Source organism: Ostrea edulis, chromosome 7 (genome assembly GCF_947568905.1).
Source record: "Ostrea edulis chromosome 7, xbOstEdul1.1, whole genome shotgun sequence".
Lineage (NCBI taxonomy): Eukaryota > Metazoa > Mollusca > Bivalvia > Ostreida > Ostreidae > Ostrea > Ostrea edulis.
Window position 1 is genome coordinate 76499811 of NC_079170.1, and position 22882 is coordinate 76522692.

The window sequence follows — 22882 nt, forward strand, 5'->3', positions numbered from 1 at the left end:
GTACTCTCAGTACTTTGATTAAATATTAGATGGGATGTGTATCACATTAGAAATGGTTCATGCAGATGTATGTATTTTCGGACGACTGTAATCGTTCAATCATTATAATCTTTAGTCGTACAAATATTATACGAGTGTATTAAGTGTCCAAATTTTAATCCTATTCTTTATGCAATTGTATAATTATTCAAGACTGAGTATACCATAATGTGCATAAAATGGTAAGATATCAGACGGAAAATGACCACTCTGAAATCATTCAAAATATATGATAGGATCCGTATTGATAACATCGAAAATACTGCTGAACATATCCATAAGTAGATTCTTAATATCAAAGCTTAAACATTTGTTATGAAAATTTCAAGTTAATAGGTTTAATATATGTATATAAAACCCCTCTACAAATTCAACTTGTGCACGTTCTACACACATGCACACACACGCACCATCATGAAGTTCAGAGTGCTATATGAAACCATAGCAATCCGTAGCTCATGTATTATGAAAGTTAACTTCGTAAGGAGCATTTTGGTAAACATTATTAAAATCAAAGAATGAACCAGTTTTCATGATTCAAGTTCTTTGTTGTTCAGAAATGTTTGTATTTGAAAACACAAAAAGAAAAGAAAACAAACAAACATTAAAATTAGGACACAAATTGCCATTGACTGCATACATTTTCTATGATATTTGCGTTTGCGCAGGTTTTGATGAGTTGTAGCTATAATTGATTAAAGCTCATTTGATTATTGGCTTTGGAGCTTATCTGCAGACAGATAACGAGAATGTCTGGTAGATACAACTATGGCTTGATTCTTTCCATTCTATTTCACTATGTTACGACGAACAATATGTGCATAAAACCCAGCGATGATGAGATTGGCAAGAAATTACCAGTTTCCCAGTTCACGGTCTTATTTGAAATCGGTCTCTATATGTGTTTAAAAGAATGCGAAACCTACGCCATGTGTTTGTCGATCAACTTCAACCGAAAAATGTTGATGTGTGAATTAAACAGTCAGAAGAAAAATGAGAGCTTGTTATTAGTGGATGATGACGATTTTATCTATAGGGATTTACCAGGCATTGTGAGTATTATGTTTACATACTTTAGTGAAAGACATTAATTGTCAACTAAGGGGGAATAAGTTTTTGTCAATTGTTTTAAAAATATTTTTCATCCCTGATGTGTCCAGAGTTCTGCGTTTGCCCAACTATCTATTTGGTATTGCTTATAACAGTTATGAGATTGATCACTGTTTGTTATCTTCACCTTTCATTCTGAAGCACGGATAAAATGCTGGAATGTATCTGAAAGGAAGACAAATACAACCTATCATTGGGTCAAATGCTGTCTGACGTGTTTCATACCGATTGTTAGGCCGTTCTTGGCACATTGATTTTGACTACGGATAACTCCGTTTACCTGATCAAGATATATGGCTGACGACGGGTGTGACCGTTCGACAGGGGATGCTTACTCCTCCTAGGCACCTGACCCCACCTCTGGTGTGTCCAGGTGTCCGTGTTTGCCCAACTCTCTATTTTGTATTGCTTATAGGAGTTATGAGATTGATCACTGTTCGTTATCTTCGCCTTTCATATGAGAGTGAAAAAATGTGAATTTTTAGTAAATTTTGCAAAACTGATGTGAATTTTTCCATAATGAATTATTCCCTTTCTTACAATAATGTTACAACTATTGTTGCCATAGAAAGAAGATAAACCTTTATGTCAACATGACAATATTTTCTTTAAGTATATATACACAAAATGTAAAACTTTTACGGTACCAATTTTGATGCACCAGATGTGCATTTCGACAAATAATGTATCATTAGTGATGCTCAACCGAAATGTTTGAAATCCGAAATAACTATGAAGATTTAGAGCTAAATATAGCCAAAAACAGCTTGCCAAAAAAGTGGAGCCAAATTCGTCCAAGGATAAGAGCTATGCATAAGGGAGATAATCCTGAATTTTGAAATAAATTTCTAAATTTTATAACAGCAATTAAATAGACATCCGTATTTTCAAGCTAGTAACGAAGAACTTAGATACTGGGCTGTAGAGACCCTCGGGGACTAACAGTCCACCAGCAGAGGCCTAGACCCAGGGGGTGAGATATACTGAACACAACAAATTACGATTTTAACAAGAATCATGAATTTCTCATGTAAATCGTCATTAATACGTATTATAATACAACATTTGCCATACCGGTCATATTCGCCATCAATTCAAGTGGTTTGGGTATATGATTTTATTTATTTAGTCATAATTGACCAACAGTGATCTCGCAGCTTATGTCACTTGAAGTTGAACATGTTGATGTGTAGTGTATTTTATACACATGAAAGGTGAAGATAACAAACAGTGATCAACCGCATACCATATTACGATTCGGTCTCTGTCAATCTTTGCTTTCCTAGTATATCAACTCTAAAACATTTTAAATGTTTGAAGGCATATTGTATTTGTTTCTCTTTTCAGTTTGATTACAGAGACAAAAAATGTGGAAATGTATCATGCGAGCAACACTCCAAATGTGTCCAGATGAAGTTCAACAATTCCTTGTGCATCGCAATAGGTAGTGCATACTTTTAAATGCAACTATCAGGGTAATGATTTTGAAAGCTAACTATTATCCAGTTGAAGTCAATATATGTGAAGCTATAAGCTAGCAATCAATTACAGGTATGAATTTGATAATGAATGTCGTATGCTTGGACCATACAACTAGATTTCATGATTTGTTTTTGGAGGTTGTGCTGAGCCCGTTCCAGACTTAAATAATGGACGGATTGCAAATCAGTCGTTTTCACCTCCATCAGTCACATTCGAATGTAATCCTCATCACAAAGGTGTAGGCACCAACACAATCACGTGCCCACCCGGTGGGAAGTGGTCATCATTGTCATACCGATGTGAACCAGGTACAGATACTAGATTGTTTGTAATACGACACCATATATCGAAGATTAAAGATACAGTGGTAAAAAACCTTCAGAGTTCTCATTTGAAAATTTGATATGTGATGTAACATATCTCATTTGAGGTCACCTGACGTAGCTGATATAGCGTGTCTTAATTTTAATTCTGCTGATGTGTAAATGAACAGTTTCATATGCATGTGTAATAATGTTCAACTGAATTATTGAGTATAGGTATGAAGATATTAATGAAATACTTTTCCTTTTCACATATATAGATGTCACTTCGAAGTGAGGGTGGGGGTGAAAGGATGTGTAGATATGTATATGTTTTCTGAGTTGTTCATATTTCTTATATGTACCCCCGTTAAACAAGCATATTTTTATCACTTGACCATGTCAAAAATTCTAAGTACTTACTACACAGCCGAAATTAAACCAAGCATCTATAAACTATTTCGCATCTTTTAAAAAAAAATAATCATAGAACTCAACATTGACAACTAAATACTAATTCAGCAGTGATTCATTTCATATTAAAACCTGGAGGAGGAACTTGACAGATTTAGAAATTGCTAATTTACATGTTCCTAAGCAGTAAAGAATATCTGCAGGTCCATGTCACTGAATTAAATCAGTGATTATCCAGATTTGTCCCCTACAGTATACAGCTAACCCGGACACGTATTATCCAGGGGGGATAACTTAGGATACTAGATGAAAGAGAAGAAAACACTCCTGATTAGAAATATTAACGTAGTTCCACCCTCTGATGACGTCATAAGATTTCGCGAAGTCAATGATTTAATAAGAGTGATGTATGGCAGAAACATCAATTTTGTTGGAGTCTTTTTTATAGTTATTGTAAATAATCTTGTTAACCACAAAATATTTCAAAAGTTTAATTTTATATATGAATGATCAATTATATGTTTCAAAATATTGAATCCAAGGGCGATAACTCTGTTTTCATTAAAGTATTTATCGAGTCCATTATGCGGAAGATTTCCTTTAATTTTCACAAACATTTTGTATATTTTTTAAAGAAACAGTTTCATGAAATTGTTAGGAATACTATTTCATTGTTTTAACCAGTTTTCGTGAAATTTTGATAATGATGTTTAAGGAAAATTGTAATTTCTTAAAGTTGATAACAGATATATGAGTGTTATTTGATAAGAAAAAAATATCAATACCGCAACATTCTTATTTTATCATTTTGATTTGTTACTAAGATATATTATTTGAAGATTCACCAACCCTGTATAATAATGAACCTGTACTTCTAGAGAGATGTAACTAACTTAAAACAAAACAACTAAGGTGTAAGTGTTCAAGTTCACTTGTATTATTATTTAGAAGATATTCGTGTTGACTAGACGTATTCTTTTATTTTGAAAACATTTTATTGCATAAATAAACAAAGGGATAAATTACAAGTTCTAGCATCTCAGAAAATCTCTCCCGATGTAATATATATGTGTATATGCATATACCGTGCCCTTGTAGATTATCTAGCATTTACAAGAATTATTGAGAAGTGGAAAAATGGAAATATATCATTTTTTTTTTAAAAGTTCACATTCTTGTTGATATATACATCTGTAAATAGCAACCTACACAGGAAACACGGCATACACGTATAGCAAATTACCTCAAACGCACATTAGAATGTAGACATGCAGCATGTATAGAGAATCGGTGGTTGATTGTATGGAAATGTGGCTTAAAATTGAGAGCATTAAAATCAATTTATCCATACGTGCATTTGTACAAATTTTACTATAGATATACCTGTCTGTACTCATTTATGAAATTGATTAAAACATAAGTTGTACGATTTCAGCATCAACTCTCAACATAAAGTGTGCGTGTATGCACCTAACTATACTGTGCAGTAATAATGACAGTAATCTAGCAAACAACGCATACAATTTATATACTACCTCAGAGATATTGTGAAAATGTATAATACACAGTGATCATTGTCGACTTTGATTGTTGATAACTTTCGATTTAAGTTATTCATTACGTCATTACATGTATTTCAAATTTCAACATTTAAGTGCAATCTTCCTCTTCCATTCATTAGTGTAATCATTATCTTTCTGACGTGTTTCGTATCGATTGTTAAGCCATTCCTGACACACTGATTTTGATTACGGATTACTCCGTTTACTTCATTGAGGTTTAGAGGCCACAGCGGGTGTGACCGATCCAAAGGAGATGCTTATTCCTCCTAGGTACCTGATCTCACTTCAGGGCCCGTTTTACAAGAAGGTCTAGGACCAGGTGTAAGCTTAGTCGGGTGTAAAAATAGGACTAAATCTTAAAACTGGACTAAGTTGTGTTTCATAAAACAGACTACGTTTACACCCGACTAAATTTAGGGCTTAAATTTAGGCATGCTCATGACTAGGTGTAACTCTTAGGCTGTAAACAACTACACGAACAATGGCGACGGTGTTGGTTTTGAAGCAACGCAGACAGTGGTAGATAAGAAGAGAAGGGGTTTTCAGAGACTGATCAAATTGACTGTTCATCAAATTATGATTCTTTAAAAAAATGATATAAGAAATATCTAATTCCTATCATTATAAACTTTAACAATTTTGCTTAAAAGTGGAATCCATTTCATTAATTTATAGTAAAAAATAAAATGACACCTACTATTTGAAAAATTGCTATTTTGTATGAAATCTATGGTTAAAAATGTTTCTGGAAACAAACTTATGGGCAACTCCTGTACATGTATATCTGATGATAATATTGAAAGCTTTCATTTTTGAATTTTTTTTTTGACTTTCATTTATACAAAAATCATTGAATGTAATACGTTACTGTCATATTTTATAATTATTTTGCTTTACAATCAAGGATCGTTAATGGTTGCCGTGTAGATATTTATTCCTTCCAATTAATCACGTAAATTAGTTTATCGGCTTATGTTACGCCCTAATTTTACACCTTTTTGTGAAAAGGGCCCCAGGTATATCCAGGGGTCAGCGTTCGCCCAGCTACCTATTATGTATTCCCATAAATAATTTTGAGATTTATCATTGTTCGTTTTTCTTAACCTTTCAAACAGAACACGTGCTTCTAAAAAAACTAGATTATACGAAAAGAAAAAGTGTTTCATCGTGTTTGAAATGTTATAACGAGCCCGGTCGGTATTGGGATGCTGTTCTCTTTTCTATGTTACGGTCTCGTATAAAAGTGTCATTATAGAAAATAATAGCAAACAAGCTAAATGATTGATTATCAAACTTACTTCGGTTTCTAACGTTATAATTTAAAATGTTTAATCGTCCCGAGAGGTTTATAACACAAAAAGCAATATTGGTAAAAAAAACCCACCAAACAAGCCGTCGCTTTAGTGGCTATGAATTATGCATTGTGTTAATAAATCATGAAGCCAATTACAGTGTCATATTAAAGGGTTGTCCATACTGTGTTGTGGAATTTGATATGATCAATAGACTGTCCGAGGTGAAAAGGTTTAACAATGAATTAATTGCTTGTAACGGTGCAATTGGGATTTCCATTTTCTGGCTCTCTCGCCCGCAGACGATTCTCATCCTAACTTTAAATTCCCAATTGATTAATAAGTTATTACAGTGAAAATTACTGGAGAAAATCAGAAGGCCCATAAAAATGTAGAAGCCTAACATAATCAAAGCCCCTTTCACGGATGAGACACCTAAACTCTCCTAATCGTCAATCCGTGGTGGTTCTTGACAATCTGTTATCACCGTGTACAAACCGTCTATGCATTCGACGTCGTCCGAATACAGCCATAAAATCAATAACTGATCATTCAATTTCAAAAATCATAAAAAAAATGATCAATATATGTTATAAAATGAATTCATAAATGACTGAAGAACATCACCAATCATCCCTAAACAGATGATTTTGCTACTGCTTAAAAAAGTTAGAGAAGTTCTGGGAACTTGTCATTCAATATAAATCAATCGTCTACATTCGGAAATCGAAGCAAATGCAAATATATCGATGCACAGTTAATTTTCTTCAACGTACATGCATGTGTAGTTTCCTTAAACTGTGTATTCAAAGCAGTTGATATAATCTGTCAACATCAGACTAAATACTTGCAATATTTTTAAAACTAGATCTAGTATATCCCTACCATCTCACCATTTTTGTCAGCAAAAGACGTGTAGGCCTAGTCCGTTTCGAAACTGTCATGATGTCACGATGACCTAATTCGTAGCTCTGTAAACGTAAGCAATCGGCTGTATGTTTCTGAGTCGTAGTAAAATAGAAATAAAGTTCTTGCTTTTGTGGATGATACCGGATACCATCCTTCTCAAAATGTCATTTGAAATATAAATGCCCCGGCTTTTATATTTCAAACATTTCTCGACCCCAGAGGTTATCCTGCAACATGTACGAAAACACGATCCTTATTTTTTACATTTACGATGCTACCTTCAACAACAGGAGCCGCGATTGGTATCATTAAAGTGATAAATATGGATGTAATTGCATGAGCTAATTATTGCTATTTTACAATAATATTTAGAACAACTCAAATCTCCGTTGCTGTCTATGCAATGGTATTCAAAACCACAGGAGTGTCAACTGTTATATGTAGAGTTACAAATAATGTATATCCAGAATTATACGATTTGTTATCTTCTCAATGATATCTAGAAGACAACCCCCACATACTTTCAATTTCTCATTATTTAAAGTAAGTGATAATTTGATAATGCATTTCTCTCTCTCTCTCAGCTGTGGACTGTTTAGAGCTGTTTCAGAATGGACAGACACGTTCCGGGGTATACACAATATATCCAGGTGGCATTCATTCTAATGTGCTCTGTAATATGGATATATCAGGAGGAGGATGGACGGTGAGTCAATGCACACGTCAATTATCTTTCTTATCATTGGGACAATGCTAGAAACTGTACATGATATAAACGCACAGAAAGGTAATTTTGAATCAACTCGAAAACGGCCACTTAAACATCAATGGACATGTAAAGATCTGAATAGTGAAAGAGCTAAAACTAGTATACATTATATGTTTATGATACTTTTACATTTCCACGACACGAGAATTCTTTTCGTTGGGAAGAAGTTTTTCTATAGTTTATTATGACGAAGTCTAAACCTAAAAAAGATTTTCCTAATAGAAATCTCTGAAAATGAAAATTTCGTATGTATTCCTAACCGAAATACATTAAAGTAATAAAGATTTCTACAACAAGAAAGGTGGAGACAACGACAAGTGATCAATCTCATAACTCTTATAATTATACAAAATAGAGAATTGGACGGATATACCAGACTTGGGATCAGGTGCCTAGGAAGAGTAAGCATCCCCTGTCGATCGGTCACACCCGCCGTGAGCTCTATATCTTGATCAAGTAAACGGAATAATCCGTAGTCAAAATCTGAGTGGCAAGAATCGGTATGAAACATATCAGACAACATCTGTTCCAATGATAGGTTGTATTGGCAAACTAGATCGTTATAGTGATGGTAGGAATTGCGAAATGCTGAATTTAAACGAAATTGTTGAAACCCCATGTAACATCAACATGTTTGCCAGTAGCCTTCCTCGATAAAAAAAAAAGATCATATGCTGAAAAGACCTTGCGTTTCGAATCAGTTGAGACCTAAAAAACAATATGTAGATGATATGAAATATCATCTACATATGTTTATGTTCCGACGTTAGAAACATTGCCAAAGAGATATATTTTAAATGTGGCAAATAAGAATAATTGATACAGCGAAAAATACTTGTTACTGTAACATTAGCATTAAACAATCATTAGAAAAAGTAGCCTCGTAAGAAAAAGGAATATCACAATACATCATACATATTGTCACATAAAGGTTATTATTTGTAGGTAACTGAATGCATTTATAATGTAAAACTTATACGGTACCAATTTTGATGCACCAGATGCGCATTTCGACAAATAATGTCTCTTCAGTGATGCTCAACCGACATGTTTGAAATCTCTCTCTCTCTCTCTCTCTCTCTCTCTCTCTCTCTCTCTGTGTGTGTGTGCGTGTGCATTTGTTGGCATTCCACCCACTTATTCTGTCCTTAAGTGGGGGACATAAATTCCCTGTTTTAGATTCCTTTAGTAATGAAAGCACTAAAGTTCTAAACTTAAGCTGTTTCATAGTCAAATTTCAAATTTTCAGCAGCTAAATCACACTTTTTCCTCCTCTGGTGTTCTCAGGACTACTTATTTGCTCTAATCTCAATTTTGTGTTTCTATGGTATCTATGAGAAGGATTATTGTTGTTTAACTTCACTTTTGCATGATAAAAACTCGAGTTTAAGGACATTGTAAAAGATAGCGATGACAGCATTGAGTGGAAAAAAGAAAAGAAAATATAACAAATGATCCAAAGTTTGCAAAAACATTTCAATAAAGGGATTTCAAAAACTATTTGAAGGATTTTTTTAACTTGAGTATAACATCTAAATAAAACGTTCTTCTGATATATGAAGCTTTCAAACAATTGTTACCTGGCTCTTTATTTTTTAAACAATGGCATAGTCTGTTTAGTTCACCAGAATATCAAATTGAAATCACAGTTCACTGCACATAATGAAACATTTTTAAACATCGTCATAGTCCATTAAAATCGTTATAACATGAAGCTCAATACACACGTTAATTATAAGCATTAAGGACCAGCAGGTGCGCTAACACATACTTATTAATCAATCAATATACTACACGTAGTTTTACTAATACTGTTATTAATAATGAATAACAATTTCCTCTTGACTTCTATTTGTTACTTTTATTACAGAAACTATGAGAAAGAGAATTTATATGTAGATGAATAAAATATAATTGGATATAACATCAAGGTACAAAGAGACTTGCTTCATTAGTTTCATTGTCTGTGCTTAAAGCTTTTTTACATCAATGCTAATATAGGCTTCTTTCTTAAATCTCAAAATTAAAACAAAAATTAGTATGTTTTGTCACCAAGGTAAGATATTTTCAAACTTCAGTGTGTGAAATGAGTTTTTCCTCAGATTTAAGATTATTCTCTAGTGAACGTGCCACTAAAATACATTATGGCTCTGTTAAGAGAAATATTTCAGATCTCCCAATACATCTTGCGACTAAGAAAGCAAAATGATGAGGGAATACATTATAGATAAGGGATATTGAAAATAAAGTTGAAATTGCACTAGACGAATAACAAATTCCACTCGTATTTGCACATATTTCAAAATGTCAGAGTTTGGGTGGTAAATTGTCAAAGTCAACCGAAACCACTTGTAAAAGCTTTTCAGTTATTGATACAGACTGAGGAACAATGAATAACGAACCAATTGATATAGGAGAACAATGGAAAATATTCTATAATATGTTTATACAGTGTGTCATAAGCAGAATGTAAAAATGCGTTTAACTGTACCTTGATTACTATAGCGTATTTTGAGTATTTGTTTAATTCTTATTTCTAAACCAGTATCGTATATAATGTATGTGTGGTAGGTGAATCCTATATAAATGATTGGTATAGAAAATGAATTGTTTCTGACTGTCAAGGGTTTCTGATTCTGGCAGAAAATTGCTCTCTCTCCCCCCCCCCCCTCTCTCTCTCTCTCTCTCTCTCTCGCCCCTCTCTTTGTCACGAAAAATTTAGTCCCGAATTACCGTCCAACTTCTATTGTACCAAATACATTAGAATTGATAGAACAACATGTTGCAAAAAGTATACGAAATTTTAATACAAATTATGTGGAAGTAGATTATTTTTAGTGTGACTCTAAGGAATTTAGCTGGAGAACCCTGAACTAAATAAATAGATAGACAATGTATTTTATAAAGCTTAAATGATACTAGTAAGTCCCTACAAATATGGAGTAGGATTTTCGCGACTGTTAGATATGATCCATATCATAGACGTTCATCATTTAGTTGAGTTTTTAAAATAATGAAGGTAAAATGCGCATATGAGTCCTTTGAAAAACCCTCAAATACTTCTGAAAACTCAATTTGTGTGGGGTGTTTTAAAATGAAGTTGGTGGAACATGGCTTAAACGTAATTTCAGAAGAGCCACGAATCCCGTGTTTCTTAAACGTGTATGTAGCTGACGGGTTTACTGGTGACAGGGTCTATTTTGTCCCTTAAAAAAACTACCTAGGAAATTTGTGAACATATCATTAATATTTTCTTTTGAAAAGTACAAAAAGTAGTCTGCGTTGATCGACAAATATAGAATTGCTTAGGCTCCTGTGTGAGGTTCATTGAAGTATATTGGGGATGGCAAAACTTCAGCCTATAATGTATTGATGAATCCCATTCAATAATTCATAAACAGTGTACATGGATTTAAACTCATGAAATTCAGATAAGCATTCAAATGATTTAGATTAGCTCATTAGAAATAAGGTGTATTTAAGTTCGTTGATACTAAAATCGATAGAAAATTTTTGCACAATAACATCGCCACAATCTATTTTTATTATCATTTCTATGCGTTATATAACGGAGCTAGCATCCCTTATTCCGGAATTGAAAAATAAATATGTTCAAACATTATCTTATGTGGTAAATGCTATTTTGATAAGAATGAAAATTTTAATTGAATGGTAAAACAAATGGTCTTTTTATATTCCGATATACATTTTGTAAATGAAAATAAAATATGGAAATAGAAAATTAATTTCATTTCTGAAAATACATAATGGTGTGGCAGCAACGCTTCATGCCGGTATAACTTCCATGAAGCGCGTTATAAAGTACGAGTGCGAACGTAAAGGATATCTATCCATACCATTTTGTATATTTCATTAACGAAATTTATTTTTTATTTGGCGTCATTATGTTAAAGCCAAATTCAACGATATTGCCTATAAATATACATATTATAATATGATTACGGTGCTATGGGGCGAGCACAGCCAGTGTTTACTTTCATGTATGGGTTTATCCATAACAAGCACGTAGAATCTTGAAATTCCGAACCTTTCCGAACGTGAAGAAACAGTAGTCAGAACACTTTAAAATCTATAGACATTTGAGTCGCCTAATCATTCAAGGCGGTAAAAGATAAGACAGTAGATGTAAATAATGCATTCTGACGTCATCAATGCCAATGGCCAACTAATAACTGAACTTTATTACAAACAGGATGATATGAGCATTTCCATTGTCACTTTCCTATAATTATACAAGAATGTTCCATTATCGCCTACGTACGTCTATCAACTGATTCGATACACAAGTTCCGGGTAAGAATAGGTTATCAGTACCCCCTTGCTTGTCGTAAGAGGCGACTGAATAGGATGGCCATTCGGATGGGACCGCAAAAACCAAGGTCTCGTGTCACAACAGGTGTGACACGATAAAAATCCGTCCCTGCTCAAAGGTCATAAGTGCCGAGCATAAGCCTGAGTTTTGCAGCCTTTCACCGGCAGTGGTGACATCTTCATATGAGTGAAAAGGTCTCAACATTCATTCAATCAATCAATCGATACGCAAGAGCTTGCGCTGCGTATTATCACATTTTTAATCGAAGCAGGCTACTGACAAAGACGTTGATATTGAGGGGTTTCAGGGGTCAGCATTTCGCATATTCTATGGTCGTTATTACAATTTAGCTTTTTATGATAATCTGGCATTGTGTCAATGCTGTCTGATGTGTTTCATACGTATTGTTAGGTCGTTCTTTATACACTGATTTTGACTGCAGATTACTCAGCTTACATGTATCTAATCAAGATATAGACCTCATGGTGGATAAAACCGGTCTACGGGGGATTCCTACTCCTCATAGACACCTGATCGCACCTCTGGCGTGTCCAGGGATCTGTATATACCCTCCTGGTTGCCAAAGTCTTAAATTCGTATTCCTTATTGGAGTTATGAGATTGATAACTGCTCGTTATCTTCACTTTTTCATTTAGATTCCGTCAAACAATATATATCTCAAAATATTCACAAATAAAAAATTATGAATAGTTTTCTTTATTATTCTTTCTTGTACATGTACATCAAATAATTGGATTTCAATTTTAAAGTCAAACAATATAATTATGAGTAAGATCATGGTGAACAGAGGTCTTGACAAGATTCGAGAAGGTCACAACCTGCAAAGACTTTGTTTGAAGGAATAGAAATGGCGGTATCCAGAATGGAATGGAGAAAATGTTCGTGATAGTTCACGTTACCATTAGAGCTTGCTTCGCTAGCAACATGTTAGGAAGAAAATTGAGGTCTAATAACGTATTTAACACGTGTATAGGACAGAAGTTGCTCAAAATCCAAATCTTGGCTACATTGTTTTCCCTTCAGTTTACTTTGTTCGAGGCGTCAACGTAATACATCTGTATAACTCGTACTAAGAGTTTTCCATTGACTAGCGTGGAAGAACGGGGTGTTGATTCTCTTCAATCAATCCCACATTATTTAATTATCCGTGTTAAATGAAGATATAGCAATTATAGCGGGCGAAGCTCGAAGTTATCTGTAGCCAAATCATGTGCCAAGAACGGCCTAACAATCGATATTCTTACTTTGAGCATCATATAAATGAACTAAATTCAAATGTTACTTGTTAATTTCATGTGTGTATTCCAACAACCTATCATATTTTGAATTTTCCCTTCTAGTAATAGCGATTAACTTCTGATTATCCGTCTCGTCTGTGTGTGTGTGTGTGTGTATAAAATATAAAACAACCCAATATTTCTAACTTCATCTGCAGGCATCTTAACATTCGCTTGGTTTATATACGGTCGAAATAGCTGCGCAGCAAATCTACTCGGCTAAAACTACACAGAACAGTGAATAGGGATTGTCTACGATTGTTTACGATTTTGAAAATAGATATAAAGAGGTCATACAGAAATGAATGCATGGAATAACTCCTGACTTTTGTGTGCTTATCCTTGGACGAATTTGGCTCCAGTTTTTGGCACTCTAGTTTTCCTTTTAGCTCGTACAAGTTCATTGTTATTTCGAATTTCCCAAATTTTGACTTGAGCATCACTGAAGAGATATTATTTATCGAAATGCGCATCTGGTGCATCAAAATTGGTACCGTATAAGATTTACACATACATTTTACCCTACATTTTTGGCAAGTCGTAAAGACATCTTAAAGAAAGTGTAAAGTTCAACAGCCCCCAGACGTTTTGGCGGGGTTTGCTCCTCTATCGAAACGTATTTTTATTAGAAATTGTCTCTGAGATACGTTGGTTTGTTTTTAATTGTTCTGATGGATCTTTGGAATTTGTTACATGAATAAATATGTGTTATAGGAATAACTATGCATATGTTTTATAAATATCTATTTGAATTTTATTAGGTTATTCAGAATCGCTTTAATGGATCTCTGGATTTCAATAGAAACTGGACAGATTATAAAAATGGATTTGGATCACCCATCGGAGAATACTGGATAGGTGAAGTTAATCTTTTTTTGCATTTTGTTTTCAAATAATGCTAGCCACTTTCAATTTCAATCGTGAACCATTAATTTGAAAATCATTGATTTTACTGATCAAATATTTAGCAACACGTTGAATAAAAACAATAATTCAATGTTTTTGGACACATCCATTCCTCGCTCAATACCAGGGACTAATGTCTGATTGCATGTTTAGTAATCCCTTCCATGAAAGGTGAAGATAGCGAGCAGTAATCAATGAAATGTAAAGATAACGAACAGTAATCAATCTCATAACTCCTATAAGCAATGCGAAATAAATAGTTGGGCAAACACTGACCCCTGGACACACCAGATGTGAGATCAGATGCTTAAGAAGAGTAAGTATCCCCTGTCGACTGGTCACACGCACAATGAGCCCTATATCCTGATCAGGTAAACGGAGTTATCCGTAGTCAAAATCATTGTGTCAGGAACGGCCTAACAATCGGTATGAAACATGTCAGACAGCATTTGACCAAATGATAGGTTGTATTGACGAACTAGGTCGTTACAACGACCACAGAATTTGCGAAATGCTGATTTCAATCGAGACTGTTGAAAAACATATACAATCAACTTGTTTGTCAGTAGCTTGCCTCAATTTAAAAACTGACTATATACAGAACAAGCTCTTGCGTATCGAATCAGTTGAGAGATATAAACACCATATGCAGGTGATAATGGAATATTGTTACATAAATATGAGAAGTTGACGATGGAGAAGCCGAAATACTCTCGTTTGTCATACAGTTGAGTTGTCAGTTTGCCGTCTACTTTAAATAAAATATCTAAGTATGAAGCAGAAGTGGAAGACTCTGTGGTGTCTTTTATTTCGAGCTCAAATAGATAAATCGACATATGAATGATCGTTATTATTGTTAATATACAAAACGTCGTCGATATATCTAAATGTCGAATTGAAGGCCATAGTGGGAATTTTTTTCTTCTCACGTAGAATTTTTTGAATAAATTCTGCTTCATATGAATATTTAAATAGGTCAGCAAACTAAGGAGCACAATTCATGCCCATGGGGGTTGATAACTTCCATAAGCAATGCAAGAAAGATAGTTGGGCAAACACGGACCCCTAGACACACCAAAGGTGAGTTGAGGTACCCAGGAGGAGTAAGCATCCCCATATATACAGCTGCTTTACTGCGATCTCCTCTCTGTACACCTGCTTTGAAATTCCACAGGAAACGTGTCGATAAAATGATGAGAGTATACCAAACAGTTTTGTGAACACATTTTACACATACTGTGATCAGTCATCTAAACTTGGTTAAAATCATTTTTCTTCTACACCCAAGTACTCTCAATTTGAACTGCGGTTCTTAAATCACACCATTGATGTATTAGTTAGTGAATTTTCTTCCAACAGTCTATCGGAATTCCATAGTCATAATTGTTTCACCTTTATTAGCGGATTTTTCTTTCGGTGTTCTTATGAAGCAGACTTTCTACATTAGAAGAAAAACGTCATCAGATGCACCAACGCTGTGTCATTTATATCAGCATTAATAAGTCAATTCGATGTTCCCCAGTCAGCATGTAATATAATACATCTCACAGTATTCAAGATGAAAGGTGGAGATAACGAACAGTGATCAATCTCATAACTCCTATAAAGAATATAAATAGAAAATTGGGCAAAGACGGATCCCTGGATATATCTGAGGTGGGATCAGGTGCCTAGGAGGAGTAAGAATCCCCTGTCGACCGATCATACCCGCTGCGAGCCCTAACTTGATGAGGTAAACGGAGTTATCCGTAGTCAAAGTCTATGTACCTTGTGATAGCCGTATTTCTCTCATATTTACGTAAATAAGATACATATATTCCATGAAAGAAAGGTGTGAGAGATATTTCCATATTTCATATCACGTGACGTTTATATTTCATATTCCATGCCGTAATAATCAATACACAACTAGCACAGAGGCGTATTTAAGGGATCGCAGCCCCCCCCCCCCCCCCTGCAATTAGTTTTTTCCAACATAAGGACAACTTCCCCCAAGACAACTCGCCCTCAAGACAACTCGCTCCTTCATCGGGACAACTCGCCGCTAAGACAACTAGCCCTCAAGACAACTCGCCCCTCTTCGGGACAATTCGCCCCCTTCACATCATACATGTTTACAATTATTATTTTTGGTCTAAGTCCAAGAAGTGTTTTAGCAAAAATTAATGAATTTCTTATAGATAGTATATACCTCACAGACAATAAGACGTGTTCACATAAACATCGAACTTCGTGTCTTTTTATGCAAGACGAAATATTTTAGTGAAAATGCAGTCTTTGGGTTCGATAAATTCATCATCACTTTTATGTACATGTAAAATATATAATTTCAGCGGAAACAAGTTAGCGTTTGGTATAGGGAGAGTATTAGCTTGGTCTACAGCTGACGTAGTATAATTATCAATAATCTGCGTCTGTTGTTAAATCTAATTGTTTGATTTCACCAAAGCTGTTATAAATTTACTTCAAACGTTATGAGGTACTCATCATCAAATTTCTTTACACTTTGAAATCGCCGCGTAAAAAGAATAACCCCGGGTAAAAAGAATCCGTAAAGGAAAGCCGTTATAAAATTTCTAAAATGGGAATTTTATTATTTTTCAGCGGGAATTAGGTGAGAAACGCATTAAAATATAATTACATATATCAGAATATTCATGCTTCACCTTTACACTTATGCATACTATATCGATAAAAAAAAAAAAAACCACTCACCCCCCCCAAAAAATACCCCCAAACATTTCTCAGTATTTGGAGACATTTAATTAATTACCTGAAGATCAGTAAATATAATTTTCCTTGCCAATTGATTTATGAAAAATATAACTTTTTTCTGAAATGTAATAATCAAATCTGTGTATAATTCTATTAGAATTTACCATTCGTGTTAAAGTATGAAATAAAAAGACGTATCTTTATAGGGTTAAAAGTGTAAATAACACACACACACACACACACACACACACACACACACACACACACACACACACACACACACACACACAAAATAAAAATAAAATGTGATAATATATGTATATATAATATTGGGGGCGAGTTGCCTCAAGAGAAGGGGGCGACTTGTCCTGAGAGAGGGCGAGTTGTCCTAAGAGGGGTCGAGTTGTCTTGGGGGCGAGTTGTCCAGCATTCAAATCGTGGTATCTTGTTTAGAAAAATGTACAAAACGATAAAAGAGAAAATGATTTCTTCCACTCCCAAAGAAATAAATGACAAAATCTTTTGATTTCTTAAATTACTTTATTAGGAGAACTCACCCCCCCCCCCCAACCATTAAAAATTGCGTAATTTTACTAATTTCACCTCAGACCCCTGCCTCTTAAATTGGTGCCCCCCGTAACCACAATTCCTGGATCCGCCCCTGAACTAACCTGTAACTTACTTCGATTGACGATTAACGAACATTAGCGTCTGCAAAACTCTTGTAAAAAATGACAAATTTTTAATGTCCCTGATAATCTTCAGGTGTATGTGACCGGACACAAAAATAAGCATTCCTTGATAAACTACCACACACTCAACAATAGTCACTATTGCCTCATACAAAGGCTGTGGAGTACATCTATGACATCCGGTGCGTTATGTCAGTTCACAGAAACCCAGCCCACACGACATACTAGTTCTACGCCTACCTCCACATTCACTCTGCCAACGTCTACTGTTGCTATATGTGTCTCAGGTGAAACAAATGCCTCCAATGTCCATGACACTCGAATCATTGCACGCGTGAAAAACGAAAGTCTATCTATGTCCATAACTACCAACAAAAACCACTTGGAATCTCTCTTCACACACTCGACATTAAATAACTGCTCAATCAAAATTAATATTGATGCTCCTCTAAGAAAAAAACCCCGTACAGTTGTGGATTCAGATTCTGATTAGGTCTGTCAAAATGTTTCGCGCTGATGGACTGCTGAATGACGTCACGCATCACCCTGATTATTGATTTATTGTGTACTTATTCAAAGAGGAATGACTCTAATACAATTCACTTATACACTCGTCGGCCGTTTTTGTTGTTGTCAGCAACGTAGTTGCCAAAATGAAGGTTGGGAATTATCAAAATGGCGTCGTAGGCAAAATGAAAACGGGAAATTTCTAGAAATATGAGACAAAAAGACTCTCTTATGAGTTGCCATGAAATATTAAGGTGATTCCACTCACGGGGTGGTAAAAAAGCGGTAAAGCCCTCGGCAAAGGCTCGGGTTGCACAGCTTTTTTGCAAGCCTCTGGTGTAATCACCTTATATTTCATGGTTACTCATAAGAGAGTCTTATAATCTTGATCAGGTAAACAGAGTTATCCGCAGTCAATATCAATGTGTCAAGAAAGGCCTAACAATCGGTATGAAAGATGTCAGCATTGGACGCAATATCAAGTTGTATTGGCAATTTAGATCGTTATAACGACAATAGAATTTGCGAAATGTTAATTCTAAACTAAACGAGGCCGTTGAAATCATGCACGATGAACTTGTTTGTCAGTAACCTGCCTCGATTCAAGAACAAGATGTTGCGTTTCGAATCGGTTGAAATATATATATATATATATATATATATATATATATATATATATATATATATATGTAGGACTCCAAAGTGCGATGGTCATGCCAAAGTGCAATGATCTGCGCTAAACCCCGAGGGTATGACACGCCAAAGTGTGATGGTCCACACTCATGCACCAAAGTGTGATGGTCTGTTACGCCAAAGTGCGATGGTCTGACACGCCGAAAGCCATGGGTTTGTAAACGAGACAGTGTTTTGGTATAGACTGAACCAACGCCAAATTATCAGTGCAAAATCCATGCACAAAATTAAGAATAAGAACTTATTTCATTACCATTTAGTGTTTTTCCATTGTGAAATCGGATATAATGTTTTGTATTATAGCATACCCCCAGGAATTTAATGGTGTACACATCAAAGTAATTAATGATCATGAATTAATTAAAGAATGTTTGAACGAGGTAGAGAGTTCGTCAACAAATGTACTTTGCCGTTCTCACTATCCTCAACAGTTTGAACCTTGCCGTTACTGTCGTCAATGTTGCATTAATTCAGTTTTATCTTGAAAGACGTTAATAATGACGCCACAATGACGTCACGTCACAAACGTTATTGAAATTCGCACCATCGACCTTTGTCGTGACCAAACGTAACGTTAACAAACCATTGCATTATATATATCCCAATGTGACAAATTGCTTCAGTATCCGGTAATCAATAGGTAGAAAATAAAATAAAATGAAATATGACAACACGTTATAAAAGGTAAGCGCTTTCATCTAACCCCCCCCCCCCCCCCCCAGATGTTTTACATTATGAAAACATTATGAAAACAAATTATGTTGTTATGACTATAACAATAAAATGACTTCACGATACAGAGGGAGTCATTTGGAGTGTATTATTGTAACATAATACAAAGAATTTACATTAATCTATTAAACGTATGTCTAAATGAGCGAATAAATACATTTTCTCTCCTTTCCAATAAATTGTCCGTGAAAAGGTTGTAAAAAGGAAAAACGTTAAAATGTTTATTTCCACAAACGTCTAAATGTTCACTCAGTTCTATTTTACGGTATTCCAGTACTTGAATGTGTTGCTTATTTACACGAATTCTGGCTCTAAGAGTTCTTCCTGTGTCTCCGATATAGATTTGTCTACATCCGCTACATGTAATAACATATATTAAATGCTTAGAGCCACAAGATATATCCGCATTTACGATGAATTACTTTCAGTTGAAATTGAAAGTTTGTCCCCCCCCCCTTCATACATGTATATGGACAAGTTCCACAACGGGGATCTTTGCATCTGTTGACTCCGGATTCAGATTTTCTATGAAATTTGAATAGAAATAGTATTCTACGGAGATTGTTTGGTTGTCTGTTCCTGTTAATGAATATTTTCGCCGTTATGCTAAATTTGTTTGAAAATACAGCTTGCTGTTGGGTCCAATATTACTTAACGTGTTTCATACACATTTTTAATCGAATCATTTCTTTCTAATTTTGAATATGCATCACTTAATTTATCTAAGTCTATGGGGCTCATAGGGAATGTGATTGGTGTTTCAAGGGTGCCGTCTTCGTATTGTTTCCGATATTGCATTGTTTGCAGAATTAATGGGATTTATTACTATTTGTTATCCTCATCTTTTCTCATTCTATTAGTATATTGTTAATATCAGGGGAAAAAATCAATCTCCCCAGCTTCTACCAACATGTAACCTGACACCGGACTTCTTTTTCATCTGAAAATATACATGTATTTTCATTCATAGGTAATGAGATTATCTACGAATTGACGAAAAATCACACCAGCTTCTTACATGTCACTATTATGCTGACAAATGGGACCAGCTTATTTCAACAGTATGAAACGTTCTCAATTGGAAATGAACAGGACAACTATAGACTTTACCTTGTCGGAAACTCCTCTGGAACTCTGGGTAATATTTCATTAACTTCCCCATTGTATATTTTCGGTAATTTCGTCAATAACACTGTATCAAAGCAGAACATAAAACCTTTCTTGACTGCATACGAAGCTGATGACGCATTTCTATATAAATATGAGTCTGTTGTGAATCTCTACCATAATGTTTAAACAAGACTTTCACATGTGAGAACAATCCATATAGCAAAAACATTTCAGATCGCGAAACCAAAATAGGCCGTTCATACATACGGTAAGTCTAACATTTTATGAAACTGAAAAAAAGACCTAACTACACAATGCAATTCTTGTTTAAAAAAAAATAAACGTCACGACAAACAACTTGCTTCAATAATGCTCAACAAATTAATTATAGCTTTTTAAGATATTTAGAAAATACCTTTTACTCCTCTTGGCCCATTAGTTGAGGGACTGGCCCCTAAATTTTGGTATCGGCAAATAGATCTCGTCATTATCAACAACTTATATTTCTTTGCAAATTATCTTTGTATAAAGATATGCTAAAGGAAATGTATCAACAATTGCACAAAAAACTAGCATGTATGTCGAAAATCGAAAATAAACTTATCGAGCTTTTGAGAAGATCTATCATTCCTGGGAAAAACCCAAATAAATCGGACGACGCTAATCAGAGAAATCCCGTGCACAAAATTAATAAAAAAAAAAAGAAACAGAGAAAAAAGCCCTTTAATTTGGTGTTCTGTTGGAAAAGGAATGCCTTAATAATAAGAATATGTTCACAAACTTTGTAACGGGAAGTTGACAGATGCAACTTAGTAATGATAAGTCATGTAGGATGTATTTCACTAATTCAAACAATTTCATTCTTCTAGTCTAAATCAAATGTCTCAGTAAAGGGATCTCTGTTTAATCAGACCTGCACTGAGAGTAAAATATTTATGGAAATACGCAGCGTGTCTAAATAAACAATGTAAAAATCAATGAACATATGAAATCAAAAATGAATATAGCTTTCGGAATTGCCAGTGAAACGGACTACAAAGGTATCGGATGAGACAGTTTTCACTGTAATTCTATATATACTGGTCTATGTATACCGGCCGATAGGGAATAATTACTCCTCCTTGACACTTGGTACCACCTCTGGTGTGTCTAGGGGTCCGTGTTTGCCCAATTCTCTATTTTGTATTGCTTATAGGATTGATGAGATTGATCATTGTTCGTTATTTTCACCTTTCTTACAGGTGATCATGTTTGGTATTATGAAAGTGTTTATTTATATCAACAGAGATTTATAGCACACTCTATTTCTTCTAGGAGACAGGATGATAAATGTACCATCCGGTGACAAATTAAACGGCATGAAGTTTTCCACAAAAGATCGGGACAATGATAGACATCATGGCAGCTGTGCTGATAGCCATTTCGGAGGATGGTGGTATAATTCTTGTCATGACGCATATCTGAATGGCCTTTACGGGTCGTCGTCATGGATGCAGCCTTGGTATCCTAAAATTGGTGGTGGGATATTGATTAAGGAAACAGTTATGATGGTAAAAAGAAGTTAAGGGAAAACGGAAATACCAAAGTCGGTATCGAGGAATGGCAGGGGGAACCTATTGTTTTGGATTTTTCTACAAGGATTATAAAAAAAAAAAAAAACCTTTCTACGTGCCTCTTTTGTTCGTAATCAATTGTAAAACTACTTTTAGCTTTTAGCGATAGTTTGGAATAAATAATTCCTATATATTTTCCATTTGTTAATGCATCTTAATTCATCAAATATTTTGCTTCAAATATTTTGGCATTTTACGCCTTCCTAATAGTTTTATTTTCCAGAATAAGCCACTGAAATAAGGTAATAGATTAGATATGATGGAAATGGGAAACACATATATATATCTCGATGTGACAGAGCTTTCAAAGGAGATAGCTTTTTTGTCGAGGATGGGGCCATAATCTACATAACTAATAGTTTGCCCGACTATCTATTTTGTATTGCTTGTAGGAGTTATGAGAT

General features: G+C 34.7%; 1 protein-coding gene across 1 annotated transcript; it reads left to right on the forward strand.

The window, feature by feature from the left end:
- Positions 1-725: 725 nt before the first annotated feature.
- On the forward strand, positions 726-22542 carry LOC125654159 (angiopoietin-1-like). The gene is made up of 7 exons (XM_056145845.1): positions 726-1091; positions 2497-2593; positions 2769-2939; positions 7695-7816; positions 14272-14368; positions 20726-20893; positions 22180-22542. Exons 1-7 carry the CDS (start codon positions 789-791, stop codon positions 22428-22430), a joined length of 1209 nt encoding a protein of 402 aa, XP_056001820.1. The 5' UTR covers positions 726-788; the 3' UTR covers positions 22431-22542.
- Positions 22543-22882: the final 340 nt, after the last annotated feature.

Coding starts and splice junctions, on each gene's coding strand:
- LOC125654159 (XM_056145845.1), top strand. CDS start 789: ATGTCTGGTAGATACAACTATGGCTTGATTCTTTCCATTCTATTTCAC. Junction 2,940..7,694: donor GTCATACCGATGTGAACCAG/GTACAGATACTA, acceptor TCTCTCTCTCAG/CTGTGGACTGTTTAGAGCTG. Junction 7,817..14,271: donor TATCAGGAGGAGGATGGACG/GTGAGTCAATGC, acceptor GAATTTTATTAG/GTTATTCAGAATCGCTTTAA.